Source organism: Octopus bimaculoides, chromosome 1 (assembly GCF_001194135.2).
Source record: "Octopus bimaculoides isolate UCB-OBI-ISO-001 chromosome 1, ASM119413v2, whole genome shotgun sequence".
In the NCBI taxonomy this organism is placed as follows: domain Eukaryota; kingdom Metazoa; phylum Mollusca; class Cephalopoda; order Octopoda; family Octopodidae; genus Octopus; species Octopus bimaculoides.
The window spans coordinates 182,259,601-182,278,402 of NC_068981.1; the positions used below are offsets into that span (position 1 = coordinate 182,259,601).

At 37.9% G+C, this 18,802-nt stretch overlaps 1 protein-coding gene across 1 annotated transcript in view; it reads left to right on the forward strand.

Annotated features, from left to right (window-relative positions):
• The window catches only part of LOC106872716 (uncharacterized), a 140,163-nt gene that overhangs the window by 112,137 nt on the left and 9,224 nt on the right, over positions 1 to 18,802 (forward strand). Inside the window, exons 8-9 of the mRNA XM_014919794.2 lie at positions 2,467 to 2,604; positions 4,497 to 5,219. Coding sequence (XP_014775280.1) covers positions 2,467 to 2,604; positions 4,497 to 5,219 — 861 coding nt within the window. The remainder of the gene's footprint in view (positions 1 to 2,466; positions 2,605 to 4,496; positions 5,220 to 18,802) is intronic.

Below are 18,802 nucleotides of genomic sequence, written 5' to 3' on the forward strand. Positions count from 1 at the left end.
TATATATGTGGGTGTGTGTATGTTTGTGTGTCTGTGTTTGCCCTCCCAACATCGCTTGACAACCGATGCTGGTGTGTTTACGCCCCCGTAACTTAGCGGTTCAGCAAAAGAGACCGACAGAATAAGTACTAGGCTTACAAAGAATAAGTCCCAGGGTCGATTTGCTCGACTAAAGGCGGTGCTCCAGCATGGCCACAGTCAAATGACTGAAACAAGTAAAAGAGTAAAGAGTATACAGCAAATGACTGTGGATGTCCAGTAGAATAAAATAGGAGCCAAAGGGTTCCCTTCAAAGTGGTGCCCCAGCATGGCCACAGTCCAATGACTGAAAGAAGTAAAACCATAAAAGATATTTGCTCTTTTAATGTAATAAAACTTTTAAGACCTTCGTGGCTCATAACTCATCTAGCATCATATCCATTGTGACTCAGATCAGCTGAAAAGGAGTTTGCTCAAATTAGGGTTTCAATATTAATTATTTTTGCTTTTTGTTTTACTGTTGTTTGTTGTATCCTATGTTTATTGGGAACTATATATTATCAGATGTGTCCTTATATTTAAGATAGTGTTAATAGGCGTAGGAGAGGTTGTGTGGTAAGTAGCTTGCTTACGAACCGCATGGTTCAGGGTTCAGTCCCACTGCGTAGCACCTTGGGCAAGTGTCTTTTACTATAGCTTCGGGTCAAACAAAGCTTTGTGAGTGGATTTGGTAGACGGAAATTAAAAGAAGCCCTTAGTATGTATATATATATATATACATACGTATATGTGTGTATATGTTTGTGTGTCTGTGTTTGCCCCCCCCCCCCCAACATCGCTTGACAACCAATGCTGGTGTGTTTATGTCCCTGTAACTTAGCGGTTCGGCAAAAGAGACCAATAGAATAAGTACTCGGCTTATAAAGAATAAGTCCAGGGGTCGATTTGCTTGACTAAAGGCAGTGCTCCAGCATGGCCACAGTCAGATGTCTGAAACAAGTAAAAGAGGTGATTTGTGGGAGATTTGGCTGCTGTTTCTGGCCCTGTGTTGGTACCTGAAGCTGAGTCGGATCTGCACTGTATCATGGATACACATAGCAGAACACCTAAAATTTCCTGCTCTTGGAGAGCTTGCAAAAGTTATGGACTCAGGCCCTTTCCTTCAGATCTAGTTAAGAAAATAAGAAGCTGGTCTACTGTAATACTCTTTAGCACCATGTTGCGTTGTGAGCTGGATCAATTGGGAAAAGGTGGGAAAATCCTTGAGCTAAGTCTTTTTAGTTATCTCCCTTTATTTTCTCGGCTCAAATTCTGCAGCCATTGATTTTACAGCTCATCCTTCCATATCATAATATCAACTATTGCAGGTGTTACATTCTAAAATCACCCCGCGATAGGTGAAACTTCGTGAAGTAGAAATAGTACTGAACTGTATATTTTTTTCCATTATTTTAATTTTATTATAAATGCAAATCAACTCCACGGACGAATCGATGAAAACTTAAATAATAAACCACGATATGGTGAGGGATTACTTTACATGACATAAATGCTGTCAAGTATTTAGGTTCAGTTTGTCCCCCACAAACCCCAAAATATGTGGCCCTATATTTGTGTTAATCATTATTTCACCATCAGGAATATGAAAAATATATCAATTTTCAAATATCTTTCATTTTTTTTGCTTTATCATTGAAATTTACACAAAGCAATTTTGTTATTGTGATAATGATATCTCGTTATCATTAATGATATACTATTATCATTAATGATAAATTAGAAACCGTTTTCTTTCCCTTTTTTTCTATTCCCCCTGCTCTCTCTCTATCTCTCTTTCTCTCTCTCAGAACACTTTGAAATTCATCATTTTCTGCATTCCTCTGTATGTGTGTGTGATCTAAATTTCATTCTGTATTCATATCTCTATTTTTCTATCATATTTGTTCTCATTTGCTTTCTCTCACTACCACTTTTTTTCTTTCTTTCAATCTCTCTCCCCAAACAAATGTAATTTTTACTGTGTGTATAAAAGAGAAAATAAGAAGAGGGGAAAATGTGATTTTTTTTTTGTAATATGTTTGATTTAATCTACTAAGTTTTTATTTATTTTTATATATACATACATATACATATATATACATATACACACACACATATATATAGAGAGAGAGAGCACAACACATTTTTCTGTTGCTCTCATAGTGAATTATTTAATATGAAATCTCCAGAGGGTTTGCAGGAGTAAAATTTTGTTTAGGAAAATTTTTTATTTCCATATATTTTTTTCAATATATTTTATTCTATCTTCTGTTTCATTTGTTACTCTTTATTTCATTGCATATTAATCTTTTTTCTCCCTCATTTCTTGTTCGAAAGAAAACAGTCTTGAACAAGTATATTATTAGCATAGTATATTTCAATGATTTTTTTTTCAATTGTAATGATTCCCATTTTAATTATTAACACTTTCTTTTATGTTATTCCCAGGTAAGAAATCAAATGACAGCTCACCACGAGGTGGCGGAGGTTTTCCTCCAAACAAAATTGGAGGTATGGCTGGCGAGTTATTCCCTGGAGGAATACCAAAATTACAAAACAAAGGTCAAAAACAGAGAATACCAGCAGGTAAGGTTTTATCAACTTAAAGAACTAGTCATGTTAACAATATATCAGAATGTACGCTTGCATCTACAGCACAATCATCATCATTGTCATCATTTAACATCCATTTGCCATGCTGGCACCAGTTGACCAGTTTGACAGGAGTTGGCAAGGCCAGGGGCCGCATCAGGTTTCATAGTCTGTTTGGGCTTGGTTTCTACAACTGGATGTCCTTCCTAGCACCAACCATTTTACAGAGTGGACAGGGCATTTTTTGTGGCACCATCACCAGTGCTTTTTACATGGCACCATCGGCCGTGCTTTTTACATGGCACCATCACCAGTGCTTTTATGTGACACCAATATATCACAGGTATGGCTGTGTAGTTGAGAAGCTAACTTTGCAAGAACATGGTTTTCAGTTGAGTCTTCATTGCATGACATCTTGGCCAAGTGTCTTCGATTATAGCTTTAAAATGACTAATGGTTCTCATTAACCAAATTGACCGTAGCACTTAAGTCTGACACTTATCTATTGATCTCTTGCTAAACCAGTACCATGTCAAATGGCAGTGGGGGACAAACACAGATACACAGGAGTGGGGGGATGTTTACACACACACACACGTGGATTATGATGGGTTTCCACACAGTTTCCATCTACCAGATTGATTTATGAAGCATTGATCAGCCCAAGGACTGAACCTGAAACCATGTGGTTGTGGTTGAAAAGTGAGCTTCTTAAGCATACGGCCATGCCTGTCAATATACTTAGATACTATTTCTAAGACAGAAATAGTATTTATTTCTGTCTTGTAAGATATCATTAGTCATTTGACTTCAACCTTTGAAGTTTGAGTATATTCCAGTCCTGACACGGAAACATAACTTTTGTGGTGCAATTTTGAGGTTGATGTGGATTCACCGAAAGAGACTCTTGTTTGACCCTGCATCACTTATTCACTAACCTCAGACATAGCTGGGACAGCATTATCTGATATGTCCTTCCATTTTTATGGTGGTAGATCTGATTTGGAGGAGATTTGGGCAACCGACACTGTGGAGCCTCTCTCTCTCCCATTAGCTCAACCATAGGAGGTTGCTGGAAATAGTAGAAGGTAGCTTGTGGTAAGACGTGACAATCTAAGTATTTATAAAAAGAAAAGTAAAAAAGACAATGTGAGTTGGCAACCATTGTATCTGTGCCAGAATCAACTCATTAGCTTTGAGATTATTCTGTCAAATGTAATGCTTATTTATGCACATTGCTTTGAATTAATCATCTTGTAGCTATGAAAATTTGATGACGTGATTGCTTAGCTTTAGAATGGCATTGTCAGGTAGATGCGAGGGATTGGATCTGGGTAGTTTGAGTATGTGTGTGTGTGTGTGTATAATAATAATAATGAAATTATTGTATATAGTGCTCAGGTGCACTACAACACATCAAAGGTGAATGTACAGTACATAGAATCATGTACAAAAGTCAGGAAGGTACTATGTACTGTACAGGCACCTTCGATGCGTTGTAGTGCACCAGAGCACTATATACAATACACACACACACACACACACATCAGGTTTCTTTCAGTTTCTGTCAAATCTTCTCCCAAGGCTTTTTGTCAACTTGGGGCTATTATAGAAAACTTAACCGCCCCGCCTCCCTTGAAATTGCTGGCCTTGTGCCAAAATTTGAAATTATTATTGATTTGGGGTTTGGTTCATAAATTAACATGAAATTTTGGTGGAAGGTTTTAATTTCAATAACTTCAAAACTATAAGTTTTAATCGTAGAACCAGGGTCAGTATCAGGTGAGCTGGTATCAAAAGGGCTGAAAACCTGTAATATTTTCTTCTTCAGTTTCAGAAAAATTATTATGTCATGATTTTGAAATTTTCCTTTCTTTCTGTATCAGGTAATTCATCTCCAAAACCGGTGCGCTTACCAAATGGACCTACCAATCAGACTGATTTCAGATCCCAACTCAATAAAAATGTATCAAACGGTGGCTCAGTAATCAATGATAACAAGACTTTGCCACAACGGAACGTACCTCCAACTCGTAAATTTCAGCCTCCAACTCCTCATCCTGTAAACACTAGCAATGACATCAACAGCAACATCACCAACAATAACCACTCTGTTAATGTTAATACAACCCCCAGCCCATCGCAACACACTGCTGGTGGCATTGCAATGAACGTTGGTGGAGGGCGTCGGATGCCAGGAGCACATCCACCTCCACCTCCCCCACCACCTCCAGGTCGTCCTCCCTCTCTGCCCAACAACCGAACACCAAATAAAAACCGGCCATCCAGCATGATTGGAAGGCCTTTACCTCCACCTCCAACATTATCTTCTTCCTCCTCGTCCTCCTCTTCAAGCTCTTCCTTAAACCGAGCCCAGCCTCCACCACCACCACCACCACCCACACGAGGTCCACCACTCCCTCCTGAAAGGGTAGCCAGTAGCAGTGGGACACTACCAAGGTCAAAACCTCCAGTTCAGAGGCCTCCTCCTCCACCTCCTACAAGACCACCTGCAGGCCCTTCCCGGTTAATGACCCAAAATCAAGAAGGCCCAAGTCCTCCACAGCGAACATCAAGTAATCTTAGTTCGAGCAGCAACATGAGCATGGGTAAGTTTGCTTTTAACCTTAACCCTTTCGTTACTGCATTTATTTTGAGATGCTCTGTGTTTCTTTCAATTATTTTAAATATAACAAAGAATTTAGTAAAATAACTTAGTTATCATTAAGCTAGTGTTAGGAGTATAAATCGTGACTAAGGTTTGGTGGAAGATTTTAATTCAAAACTTATGGAAATAAGACATTTGTACTACAGAGCCAAAGCCGGTTTCAGCCGAGTTGGTAACGACAGGGTTAATCCTTCTTGTTCTTACCTTGTAATCTTTTGTTGATGAATTTATTAGTTTTCGCTTTTATGGAGTTCAACTTCTTTCACTTTGTTTCAGAGACAGTCTTACTTTATCATTTGCTTTTGATGCTTTGTAATCTGGGGTTTCTTGAAAAATAATGTTGAGAAGAATTATTTATTTTATAATTTTTGGTTATTGTTTTTAAAGAAAATATCTTGTGGGAGAGTCAAAGAACCCCCCCCCCCAAAAAAAAACCTTGCAAGTCTGCTTGTCATTTTGAAATATTTCAAAATACTTTGCAGTTGAATGTCAGTCAGCTCTGTTAAGAGTCCAAAACAACATCAAAAGCTTAAATCTCATATCCACTGGTTATTTTAGATATGAATTTCTTGAAAAAAAATAATTTTCTGGTTAAAAACTGTTTGTGCGGATTTTCATTTTTTTTTTTTTTTTTTTTTTTTTTTTTTTTTTTTTTTTTTTTTTTTGCATTAAATAGCATTTCATCAGCAATTCATCATCGTATTCCATACTCCTTGCTGGCATGGGTTGGATAGTTTGACAGGATGTAACTTGCCTGAGGGTTGCATTGACCTCCAATGTCTGCTTTGGCAAGGTTTACTATGGCTTGATACCCTTCCTAAAGCCAACCACTTTACAGAATTTACTGGGTGCTTTTTTCATGGTTTATATATGTATGATTACATGTGAAAATTTTTTCACCTGAGGCTTATTTTGTATATAACACACTTATTCGTCAATTCACTGATAACTCTTATGAAGACAGAAATAACAAGATTAGAAACCAGAACTAGTAGAATTGATGATAGTTGAGAACATAAACAGAGATGATGTAGAATAAAATCAAAAATAGTGACACACAGTTTTCATTTCATATCATCATCATCGTTTAACGTCCGCTTTCCATGCTAGCATGGGTTGGACGATTTGGTTGAGGACTGCTGAACCAGATGGCTGCACCAGGCTCCAATCTGATCTGGCAGAGTTTCTACAGCTGGATGCCCTTCCTAACGCCAACCACTCCAAGAGTGTAGTGGGTGCTTTTACGTGCCACCAGCACAAGGGCCGTATATTATTTGGTAAAGATACAAATAATAAACTTATTGCGTACAATGCTCAGGTGCATTACATTGCATCTAGGTCATCCCATAAGGTGCCCCTATAGGGGTTTTGGTTGCACATACTATAGGGGTCACTGGACATTGCTCCGTGTGGTCCCACAGTTTCCATCTAACTAGGAATATTAGGGTTTCATCCATTGTCTTATATTCAAGATCCTCTGCATGACATCGTGCTTGTTCAAAGCCAGGAATCTGATCTGTTAGGCCCTGCCGATAACTAAATCCACACCCTGCTGCTGACATTTCGATTTATTGTTGTTAAGGTTTTACCTGTCTCCTACCCTTCGACCTGTCTGGCTTTGTAAGACCTGCCTGAAGATTTCTCTCCCTGCAGCATAGCTCTCCGGGGTCAATGGAGCACACAGGCACTTCACTGTGACAAGGTACTTGTTGAATTGGCCATTGACTACACAGTGGTTCTCCCACCCTTTGATGGGTCTTATTTTTCATCCCGCAGGGTGTCCAACAATCACCCTTCTCACCAAGCAAGCTTGATGAGGTTGCCAGTTTAGTCGTCAATGACCCGAGCATGCGACAAGTTGTACTGGGTTACATGTTACCAGTAGCGCTCAAGAGTGACCTGACATTCAAGGTGCACTACAATTCATCAGAAAAAGTAGCTTAAAATGCATGGACAGTAGATGGAATAATGCACAGAAAGTGAACGATGAATGAGTTGTTTAAAAAAAGAAGTGGGGTGCATCAGGTGTACTGTTGGCAAATTTCAGGAGGTATGGAAGTTTTGAAGGATGTAGCATCTTGACAGCTAACAACTGATGCAGGTAGTTTATTTCATGCTTCAGCAATTCTGAGCATGAAAAAATGTTTCTGAAAGTCATGGGTGCTGTGTTGTTTTTTTTTATTTTGTCCATGAGTGTTAGACCTATGGAATTGAAAAAAGGTGGCTGAGTTGTTGTTGTTGGAAAGACTGTGGGATACTGTGTTAATACAATAAAAGAAAACTAAATAAAGGAAATGTAAACTCTTCATGCAGCAGTAAAGAGTAACCTGCTTAAGAGAGCAGTGACTCTGACTCTAAATAAAAACTGGTCCATGACTGGGCAATCTTTACACCTAACAAGCAACCTTTCTGCTGCCAGTGGAACAATAAAATACCATGCAGTAAAATAGTTGACAAAAAGAAGGGTATTCAGCTGTAGAAAACCTTGTCAGTAATACATGACACACCACCAATGTCAACTTTGCCTTTCATCCTTTCGGGGTCAATAGATTAAGCACCACTCAAGCACTGGGGTCAATTTAATCATTTGGGCCCTGTGCCTAGAGTAAAAAAAAAAATACATGATACAAAACAATAAAGATTGGTGGCAGTTTTCTCTACTGCTGTGTGTATCACATGATGACTGGTCATCACAAACAGTGAGATATTGTCATCCAACCCATCCCAGTATGGGAAAAAATAACTATAAGATAATGATATGGTGAACTACTAGATACTTCGATGAAATTTCTAAATGATGAGCTCATCATTTAGAATTTTTGTTGCAATGCAAATGACCAGAGTGACTATGACTATTTGGTTGTGCTATATGCAGTCTTACAATTTATCGTCAGCCCTTAGTTTAATTCCAAGAGTCAACCCGCACATACACATCAATAATCTGCCTTCCACCCACTCCCCAGTGACTTCTAGAAAATACACGATTTTCTCTCTTTTCCCTCCTTTTTTCTTCTTTCTTTTTCCTTTTACTATTTACTATCTCTACTCAGATCACCTGTTCTGCATTTCATATCCAATCTGATTATCGGAATATGAAATTCAAATAACTAGGTATGAGATGCCAGCTGTCACAGCCATAAATAACTCTTGCTTTTTGGCATTGAGTAGTTTTCAACTTCTCACCTATGTACACTATGTATGGATATGTATATATGTGTGTGTGCATGCATGTATACACACGCTCATTATATACTCTATTGAAACTCAATTTACAAAATTTTAAATAATATATTTATTCTTTTTTTTTTTATCTTATAAAAACGAATTTCTGTTTCTTTATTGGAGAATTTTGTTTCCAAATTTCACTATTATTATTATTATTATTATTATTATTATTATTAAGCCGGCAAGTTGGCAGAATCATTAGCATGTTGAGCGAAATGCTTAGTGGTACTTCGTCTTGCTACGTTCTGATTTTAAATTCCACCGAGGTTGATTTTGCCTTTCATCCTTTTGGGGTTGATAAAATAAATACCAGTCAAGCACTGGGTTGATGTGATCGATTGTCCCCCTCCCCACAAAAATCCAGTCCTTGTGCCTATAGTAGAAAGGATTATTATTATCATCATCATTTAGGTGGCAAGCTGGCAGAATCATTAGCACGCTGGACGAAATGCTTAGTGGTATTTTGCCCATCACTACGCTCTGAGTTCAAATTCTGCCGATGTCAACTTTGCCTTTCATCCTTTCAGGGTCAATAAATTAAGTACCAGTGAAACACTGCAGTTGATATAATTGACTAGTCTACTTCCACCAAATTTCAGGCCTTATGCCTATAGTAGAAAGGATTACTATTATTATTATTATTATTATTATTAAAGTGCAGGATAAAATGTCGAAAATCAATTTTTATCAACCAACATTTTTTCTGCTTACACTACAAGTATGTTATTTTCCAATCTCAGTAAATTTTAACATAAACCAAGTTATTTCCCTTGAAATGGGCAAAGCTTTCGATTCTGTTTTGTTTTGCCATCACCCAAGAGATCACTAACTAGATGGATTTAAAGCTTCATAACTGGTTGCTTACAACTCTGGTATACTTCTGTACTCAGTCAGTTTTCTCACTCCCTTCCATCTATAAAAGCCTCGTGTGTATGTGGCCGTAACTTTTCCTGAACATCTTCCAGGAACGGACATCTTTGACAAACAGTACAATAAATGGTTGATGATGTGATTTCATTCAACAGCACAAAATCCATTTACTAAACATCTCAGTGACAGTAAACTCGTGTCATAGTCTATTCTACTTGTGAGAAGAAGTACAATTTACCTCATTCTTTACAAACGCCAAATCTTTCTCTATATGACAATCTCCTTTAAAGACTACAGACTCCACCTAGCTAAGACCACACTACAAAGATTTAATTTCCTCCTCTTAGCCAGGTGTTACAGTAGCATTGAACAGCTAGCCCTCCTGCATTACAGTATTGATTACATACATAGGAGAGGACACCAACCAAACACACATACACACACACACACACACACACACTTAGATAAATTCAATGTTGTCTCTTTAATAAACAATGAGAATCATGAACAAATGAATTGCTAGAGAGAACCTAAAGGGGTCTGTGGCCCATGTGTTTTTGGTGATGCATTACACCCATAATCCAAACACTTTACTTTCAAGGCCTAAGTCCATCTTGCTCTGAGTATAAATACTGTTCGGTGGTTTAATTTGGGGACACCACTGCAGGAACAAAATGACTTGCAAGTGACATTTGTTCCAACCCTCTGTGATCTGAGTTCGGACTTTGTCAAAATCAACATTGCATTTCTCCCTTTCAGGGTCACCAAAAGAAAAAATATTAATCCAGGACTGTGGATTGACTCAGTTATTAGAGGATCAGGCAAGATGCTTTGCCCTATCACTTCCAGTCCTTTCTGTTTTGACAGCAGCACTTGCTACAACATTGGTGCGAGGCTGTGTCAGTCCAAGTTGGTGGCCTTTCCCTTGTATAGACATCAGTGGCATAGACAGGAAGGATTTGAGAACATGCATGGTCAACATTCTGCACTCACATGAGTTAGAGAGACAGTCCTCTAGCTCTGCACATTTGAAGACAAATGGAATGGAAACTTTGTTGCTTGAAAAAACAGATATGGGTTAGTAGCAGGAAGACTGTAAAACAATGCCTCAACTATATGTATTCATCTAACCCATGCTAACACAGAAAAACAAAGGATTATATATGTATATATATAGTCATGGGTATGGTTGTGTGGTTAAGGTTATTTCCTGACCATATGGTTCCTGGTTCAATGCCACTGTGTGACACCTCAGGCAAGTGTCTTTTTCTGTAGCCCCAGGTTGACCAAAGCCTTGTGGGTGGTTTTTCTAGATGGAAACTGAAAGAAGCTCATTATATGTGTTTATGTGTATCATTTGGTGTCTCTTTGTCTTGACATTGTGGGATAGCTGTAAATGAGTGCGACTGTTATACAGCAGCGTCCTCCATTTCCAATCTTTCATGAAAGTATGTCTGGCCACAGGGAATTATTGCCTTACTCAGTAACCGGTGGGGACTGGTGACAGGAAGGGCATCTAGCTGTAGAAAATCTGCATCAAAGCTCTCATCAAAACATCCAACCCATTCCAGCATGGAAAACAGACATTAAATGATGATGATGATGGTTGATATATATATATGTATATATATATCAAACTAAATGAATAAAACTGGGCTTAGTTATGACCTTGTTACATTTTCTCTTAGGCATCACACATTTATTAAATACCACACATTTTCTGTATTCAACCATAAGGCCTTTTATTTACTTATCCATTATGTATTTATTCAATATATCTTTTATTTACTACAACTTGTTTACTGTAACAAGCTATAGTTTTTGCTTACATCGCTGTTGACTGTTTATATATATCACATCCAGTTTTATTTTCTTAAACTGTTCATTTACTGTGACCTGCTTATTCTTTATATGTAACTATGATCCATTTTAATTATTTCAATATGTTTCATTTGCTTAATTATGACCTGTTTTACTTACATGCATCTGACCTGTTTTCTTCTATTTCCTCTTGAATATATCCTCTTGCATAGGTCAGACGTTGAGATAGATTTTCTACTGCCAGCAACTCTTTCTGCTGCCAATACTCACCTGTTTCCAAAATCAGATAATATTTCCCCCATGGCCAGACATGTTTTCACAGAAAACCAGTGTTGAATGACAATGCTTATATGATGATGTACACTTACGACTATCATGCACTATCAAGACAAAGAGAAAATAAGCACACTTGAGCACACACACACACACACACATACAATGAGCTTCTTTCAGTTTCTGTTGACCAAATCCTCCCACAAGTCTTTGGTCGGCCCAGGGCTATACTAGAAGACATTTTTTCAAGGTGTCAGTAGGACTGAACCCAAAGGAGTATGGCTGGGAAGCCAACTTCCTAACTACACAGCCATGCCTGCACCAACTCCTCCTAAGAATTTGGAGCAAATAATTCATGTTACACCAGCAGGATATATTTGTCAATAATTACCATCTTGCTAAATCACTGTCATGGGACATATCAAATGTACAGTCCTCTTTCCAAGACTCGATTTTACTGAAACTAATCTATGCTTATGGCAGAAAGCTGACAGAACCATTAGCATGCCAGGCAGAATGCTTAGCAGTATTTTGTCGGTCTTAACATTCTGAGTTCAAATTTCACCAAGGTTGACTTTGCCTTTCATCATTTTGTGGTTGATTAAAAAAAAAGTACCAGTTGAGCGCTGGGGTTGATGTAATTGATTTAACGACTCCTGGATATGAGTATAAAGGTGCGACAAAAAATTGCATCCTTCTGCCAAGCCATGTTGAGCCAGTAGGCTCATCAAACCAATACGATCTCATGTTCAAATTCACAGCCTAGACATCAGACCATGGTTGGTGGAGAGAGCATGCTGAGGCCCTCATTCTGCAGTGAACTGAATACGGGCATTCCAATCCAGTCCAATCCTAATCCGAATCTGTGCTTACATAATAAATGTAGCTACATTATCTCACTGAAGTCAGCATTTGTTTCTGTTGCTTCAACTTTCTTTATTTACTGTATCTTCACAGTGTTAGAGTTGTCTAAACTTAAAAAACCTTTTAGTTGCAATCCCTGTCCCATTCACTTACATAATTCTCTTTTTAATCCCACATTACCCTTAATCTCTCACTTGATTTCTAAAGATTTGGAGCAGGCCTATGAAACAGCATCTACACATTTGCTTAAACCACTAGAAACAACAGCTAAATCTCTCTCAAGCAACTCCTTGATGAAACATGCAAGGATGCATTGGACGATGTAATCCTAAATAGATTATACCTAAAAATAAAATGAAGGATGGCTTGGTCTAGACTGGAATCATCATCATTTCATCATCGTTTAATGTCTGTCTTCCATGCTAGCATGGGTGGGATGGTTTCACAAGAGCCTGCAGGCAGAAGCCTGCCCCAGACTTCTGTGGCCGTTTTGGCAGGATTTTTACAGCTGGATGCCCTTCCTAACAGCAACCACTCAGCAGAATAGAATGCTTAAAATATTAAGTCTGTTCATTCAGTGTTGATCTTTAAGGTGATTGTTTTGTAGGTAGACTTTATTATTATGGTTGTGTAGTTAAGAAGCTCACTTCTCAACCATGTGGTCTCAAGTTCTGTCCCACTGTGTAGCCCCTTGGGAAAGGGTCTTCAATGTTGCCTCCAGACTGACTACAGCTTTGTGATTGGAATTGAATGTGCAGAAAATGAAAGAAGACTCTGTGTGTGTGTGTGTGTGTACTTTTATCTTGACATCATGTGATGGTTGTAAACAAGCATCACTGTCATACAAGCAATGTTATCCATTTGCAGTCTTCCATGAAAAACATGGAGGACTACAAATGAAATATTACCTTGCTTGGAAACAGGTAAGAGTTGGTGACAGAAAGGGCACCCAACTGTAAAAACCTGCCTCAACAAATTCAGTCTGACGCATGCTAGCTTAGAGAAGTGGACATTAAATTATATTTGTATGTCCCACCAATCACTTGTCTTGTTTTATTGACAATCATCATGAGGTCAAGCTTATTTGGATTCCTTTGACTCTGGTCGTTCACCCATCACATGAAATAGTTCTTCTATGACTGAGCAGTGCTTATCTTTGCTGAGTGACCAATGCTATTTCTACTATGTTATCTACCCATCAACAAACAAAACTAATCTCAAGAACAAGCTGCTGTTTATTCTGATAGTTTGCATCAGCATGAAATAAAAAGAGCAAAATTGCATGTTTGAGAGACAAAATGATAGTTAGGCTTCATGTGTTACCCTTTGTTAGAGATGGGGAATAAAGAAAATATTTGTATGTTCATTTTCAAAAAAACATTCCACCAGAGATTTTCGTGGTCTTCTACAAACATGTGATCTGCTGCAATATCCGTAGTCCATGGTACTGTAACATACAATCTGCTACTAAGACCTTACTTGACTTGGATTATTAAGGCAAATCAACAAAAACTCTGACCTGATCTAATAAAAGGGTGATCAGCAAATGCTAAAATTTTAATCCCTCTAAAGTTCAAACCAATATCACTAGACTTAGCACATTTTACTCTCTCTAATGCTATTGAAAGATTTTGGTAGACGTATCACATTAACAGAAGAAACTACTGTGGTATTTTTACTGCAAACAATCTTCTGAATCCTCCTAAAGGAACCTAACCTAATCTTTCAACATCACAAAGATACAATCACTTCACACGTCTCGCTTTCTCGACACATCTTTTCTCTTTTACTTGTTTCAGTCATTTGACTGAGGCCATGCTGGGGTACTGCCTGGATGAATTTGTAGTCAAATGAATCACTCCCAGTACTTATCTTTTTTTGAAGCCTGTTATTCAACTAAGTCACGGGGTTGTAAATGCACCAACACTGGTTGTCCAGTAGTGGTGGGAAACAAACACAGACACAAAGACGCACACACACACACACACACACACACACACACACACACACACAACAGGCTATAGTAAAAGACACTTGCCCAAAGTGCCATGCAGTGGAACTGAACCTGGAACCATATGGTTGAGAAGCAAACTTTTTACCACACAGCCACCAGTTCTGATCATTTACTAACCAAAGCTTAAATGTCACCTACAATAGATTACTGCTAACTTACTGGGGACATAGATCATATAGATCATTCAACTGATTTACTCATTAATATGGTATAACACTGGCTCTGTTTTGGTTGGGGGCGGGGTTTTGTCTCTTCTATTACAGCTACAACAACCTCTGTTCTTCTGAACCAACTTGATGCATACCACCCCATTTCATCCAACTCAACCTGACACCTGTCTCTTCTCTTCCAATCATTCCTTTTGTGTCTTTGCGCCTAAATTCCATATAAACACTTTGTCCAATTTTTATTTGCCATAATTATAACCTTCGAGTACTCTCAATAACTCACATCTGTTGTGGTCATATTAGGTGTGTGTGTGTGTGTATGACAAAATGTAGAGCAAACTGTGTGTTGTCACATTTTTTATGAAAATGCAGTGTATTTTTAATTACTTCGAAATTTGTTAAGCTATGTTTGTAGTTTACCCTTTCCTGCAGTTGCTAAAACAACTCACTATGATAATCCTTATATCTCAGTTGACTTATAGCTCCAGATTATATATATATATATATGTGTGTGTATGTATGTATGTATGTATGTATGTATGTATGTATGTATGCATGTGTATGTATATATATATATATATATATATATATATATACAGACACACATACATTTTTATGTATGTACATACATATAAAACACTTGTGACTTCATTTTTCATTGGTTGTATTTAGAAATCAATGCAAAATAGATGCTTCAAAGTTTGTTGACTTTAAATTTTATTGCTTTATCTGTATTGTCAGTGACTTCACTATCAAGCTGCATTAATTCTTACCAAGTCTCACAGCAGAATATACTGTTACCATACATATATTTGTTCAGCTGTTGTCTGTTGTTATTTTCTCTATATTAGCTTTGGCAGACTCTGAAGGCTTCTGTAAGCTGGATAATCTCATATCTAGTTAATCTATATATAATAAGTAGGCTCGCCTTAAATCTTGCTCCTCTAATAACTGTGCGCATGTTCATCCACAGATTTAGGATTATAGTAGGAGGAATGCCAGACACTCTGTGAGTTTTATATCACTGAGACAAGTGAAACAGTCTGAAAATTCATGTTGTTCTATGAGGATACAAAGACAAATTTCTCTTGATGGAACTATCATTTATGCATCGTTCAACACATTCAAACCGGATTTGTAAAATGTTACTTTTATTTTCGTTATCAAGCTACATTTTCTTTCATATGTAATCTAACAAACGAAAGCCGTAAAGGTGGGGGGAAAAAGTAGATGTTTTACTGCAATACTTTTTGTTTATTTATTTTTACATTCATTTATTTTGTTACCTGTGACTTTTGTCAGATCCTCTTCAAATATTGATATCTTTAATACTGGAAATATTCTTATAAACGAGACTGAAAATATTTTTTGGATGTTATTCATCTGAATGATTTCCCTGCTTTAGTGTTCCAGTTCACTTGTACCGATGAATAACAATCCTCAGTTTTCTCATTCATATAGCAACCTAGCTAATGGTTACTATAGCTACCCTGCTAACCAATGGTACCAGCCTGTTCCTTATAATATTACTCCAAATGGCAATGTCCCATCTCTGGTTACCTCAAGTAACTCCTGTACAACGACTACCAATTCCAAAAACATCAACAATAATTCTAACAGTTCCATTAATGCCATACAGCCAACCGCTCCTGCCCAGCCCCCGCCCCCATATACTGTATACCCATCTAATACCCAACATTCAGAAACCAGGGCCCGTTCAGCACCACCTCCTAACTACTATCAATCTCTCAGCTTCTCACTTCCTCCATCTACCCAGTTCTCCCCTTCTAACTTCTCTCCTCCCCCCATTAACCAAAGTTTCCCGACCGGCCCCATTAACCAATGTTCCCCTACCAGCTTGTCTCCTCCTCCCCCCTATAACCAATGTTCCCCTCCTGGTTTCTCTCCTCCCTTCTATAATCAATGTCCTCCTACCAGCTTCTCTCCTCCTCCTAACCAATATTCCTCACCTAGTGTCCAACATTCTTCTTCAAATGGTAATCTCAGTAATTGCTCAGCCCCACCTTCTCCCACCCACACTCAATATCCCCCATCACCTACCCACTACTACCCTTACCCCTATGGTTATCCTTCTCTTATCAATCATTTTGCCACTTATCGACCTCCACCCCCTCTTGACTATATTCCCAAATATATTGATGACCAATGGAAAGAAAGGATATGCAAGTTTTTGGACTTACCTTACGACCCCCGAGCTAATACTAACAATAACCCTATCTTAAAAGGGGGCTATTTCGGGACAGTTTATTCTGTAATGAGTGATGGCAACTGTTTTTTCCGCTGCATCAGCCAGGAGTTGACAGGACAACAGACATATCATTCCAAATTACGAGCAAAATTGTGTGAGTTTATCGAAAGCCATCGAGAAAAATTTGAAGCTTATGTTGACTGCAGCTTCTCAAAACATCTTCGGAGAATGAAAAGAGACAGTACATGGGCAACTCATGCTGAAATATTTGGCATGGCAACTCTTCTTGGTTGTTCCATTTATGTCAACACAAAATATGGTTTCACAACTGAATGGCTACAACATGACCCAGTGTTTCAGTATCACACACCACTGCCAGGCTACCATCGACAGCCAGCTCTGGGGAAAATCTATGTGATTCATGTCGGAGAAGTACATTTTAATCTCTTTGTTGTGTGAAGAAGAATTTTCATGAAACGGATTAAGTTTTCTCATTCTCCAGTCGTAATCAACCATCTTACCTGTTTTTCGCACAAAAGTAAGAGTTGCTTTACACTCTGCTGTTATTCATTTTCCACTGAGTGGTTGGCGTTAGGAAGGGCATCCAGCTGTAGAAACTCTGCCAAATTAGATTGGAGCCTGGTGTAGCCATCTGGTTGTACCAGTCCTCAGTCAAATCGTCCAACCCATGCTAGCATGGAAAGCGGACGTTAAACAACAATGATGATGATGATGATGGTAACAAAACCATTTATCTGGACTCTTCTTGGTTTGTTTCATGCTTGTCTCCAAATTATAAACTTACCGTGAATATCATTATAAACTCTGTACTCGTTTGGCTGCTGTAGTGTTAATTGGAATTTCTTTATGAAGAACCAGGAATGTTGTAATTAACCTCTGTGTCTATAGGAATTTTTAAAACAAAAAAAAAAAAATAGAAAAGATTCATAGTGAGTTGTAATTTATTCTTTCTTTAAAATTCTAAGCTTTATATTCTTATAACTTAGTTTATTATAAAATTTAAGTTAACTTTGTTGCTTTATAATTGAAGTCTGCTGTTATTACTTTTGCTTGTATCATCATCATCAGTTCAAAGTTACTCAAATTCGTTAGCGCTCTGGACGACATGCTTAGCAGTATTTTGCCCATTGCTACATTGAGTTCAAATTCCGCCAAGGTTGACTTTAATTTTCATCCTTTCGGGGTCAATAAAATAAGTACCAGTTATGCACTGGGGTTGATGTAATTCACTTCATCCCTTCCCCAAAATTTGAGGCCTTGTGCCTCCAGTAGAAAAGATTATCATTATTATTATTATTATTATTATTAAGAAGGTTGTGTTGTTAGCGTGCTGCAAAAAATGTTTAATGGTATTTCATCTGTCTTCATGTTCTGACTTCAAATGCTGCTGAGGTTGACTTACCCTTTCAATGTTTAAGGGTTAGTAAAATAAGCACCAGTTGATCACTGGGATTGATGTAATCGACTAGCCCCTCTCCATGAAATTTCAGGCCTTGTGCCTATAGTAGAAAAAAAACCATTATCATCATCATTGGTAGATTTAGCCAAGCTGTAATCATAGATTATGTTTCAGAGAAGAAACGGCCCAAAGGATATCGTTCACATGGAAAAATAGTGTTAATTCATTCAATGTAGGAAACATCGAAAAGCTAATCAGGAATAATTATGCAGCGAGAAAATGACACTTCCATGCTATCATAATGAATGACATTCTGGATTGACGATAAACATTTTCTATTTATCTGACATTTGTCACCAAATGTGTGCAGTGATGGCACACTGAATGAAAGGAATTTAAGCCACAGAAATGTAAATACATGGTTCTGGTCAGAGAAACTGGGAGAGAGAGAGTGGAGTTGGGGGGTAGTAAACACTGTTCATCGTCTTACTTCTGTTTTATTCCATTCAATAACTTCTACAATATTTTTCTGTTTAATACAGAAAATATGGAAAATGTATTTAATGGAATAAAATTAATGAGAGAAAATGAATGAATTCATTACACATCTCTCTCTCTCTCTCTCTCTCTCTCTCTCTCTCTCTCTCTCTCTCTCTCTCTC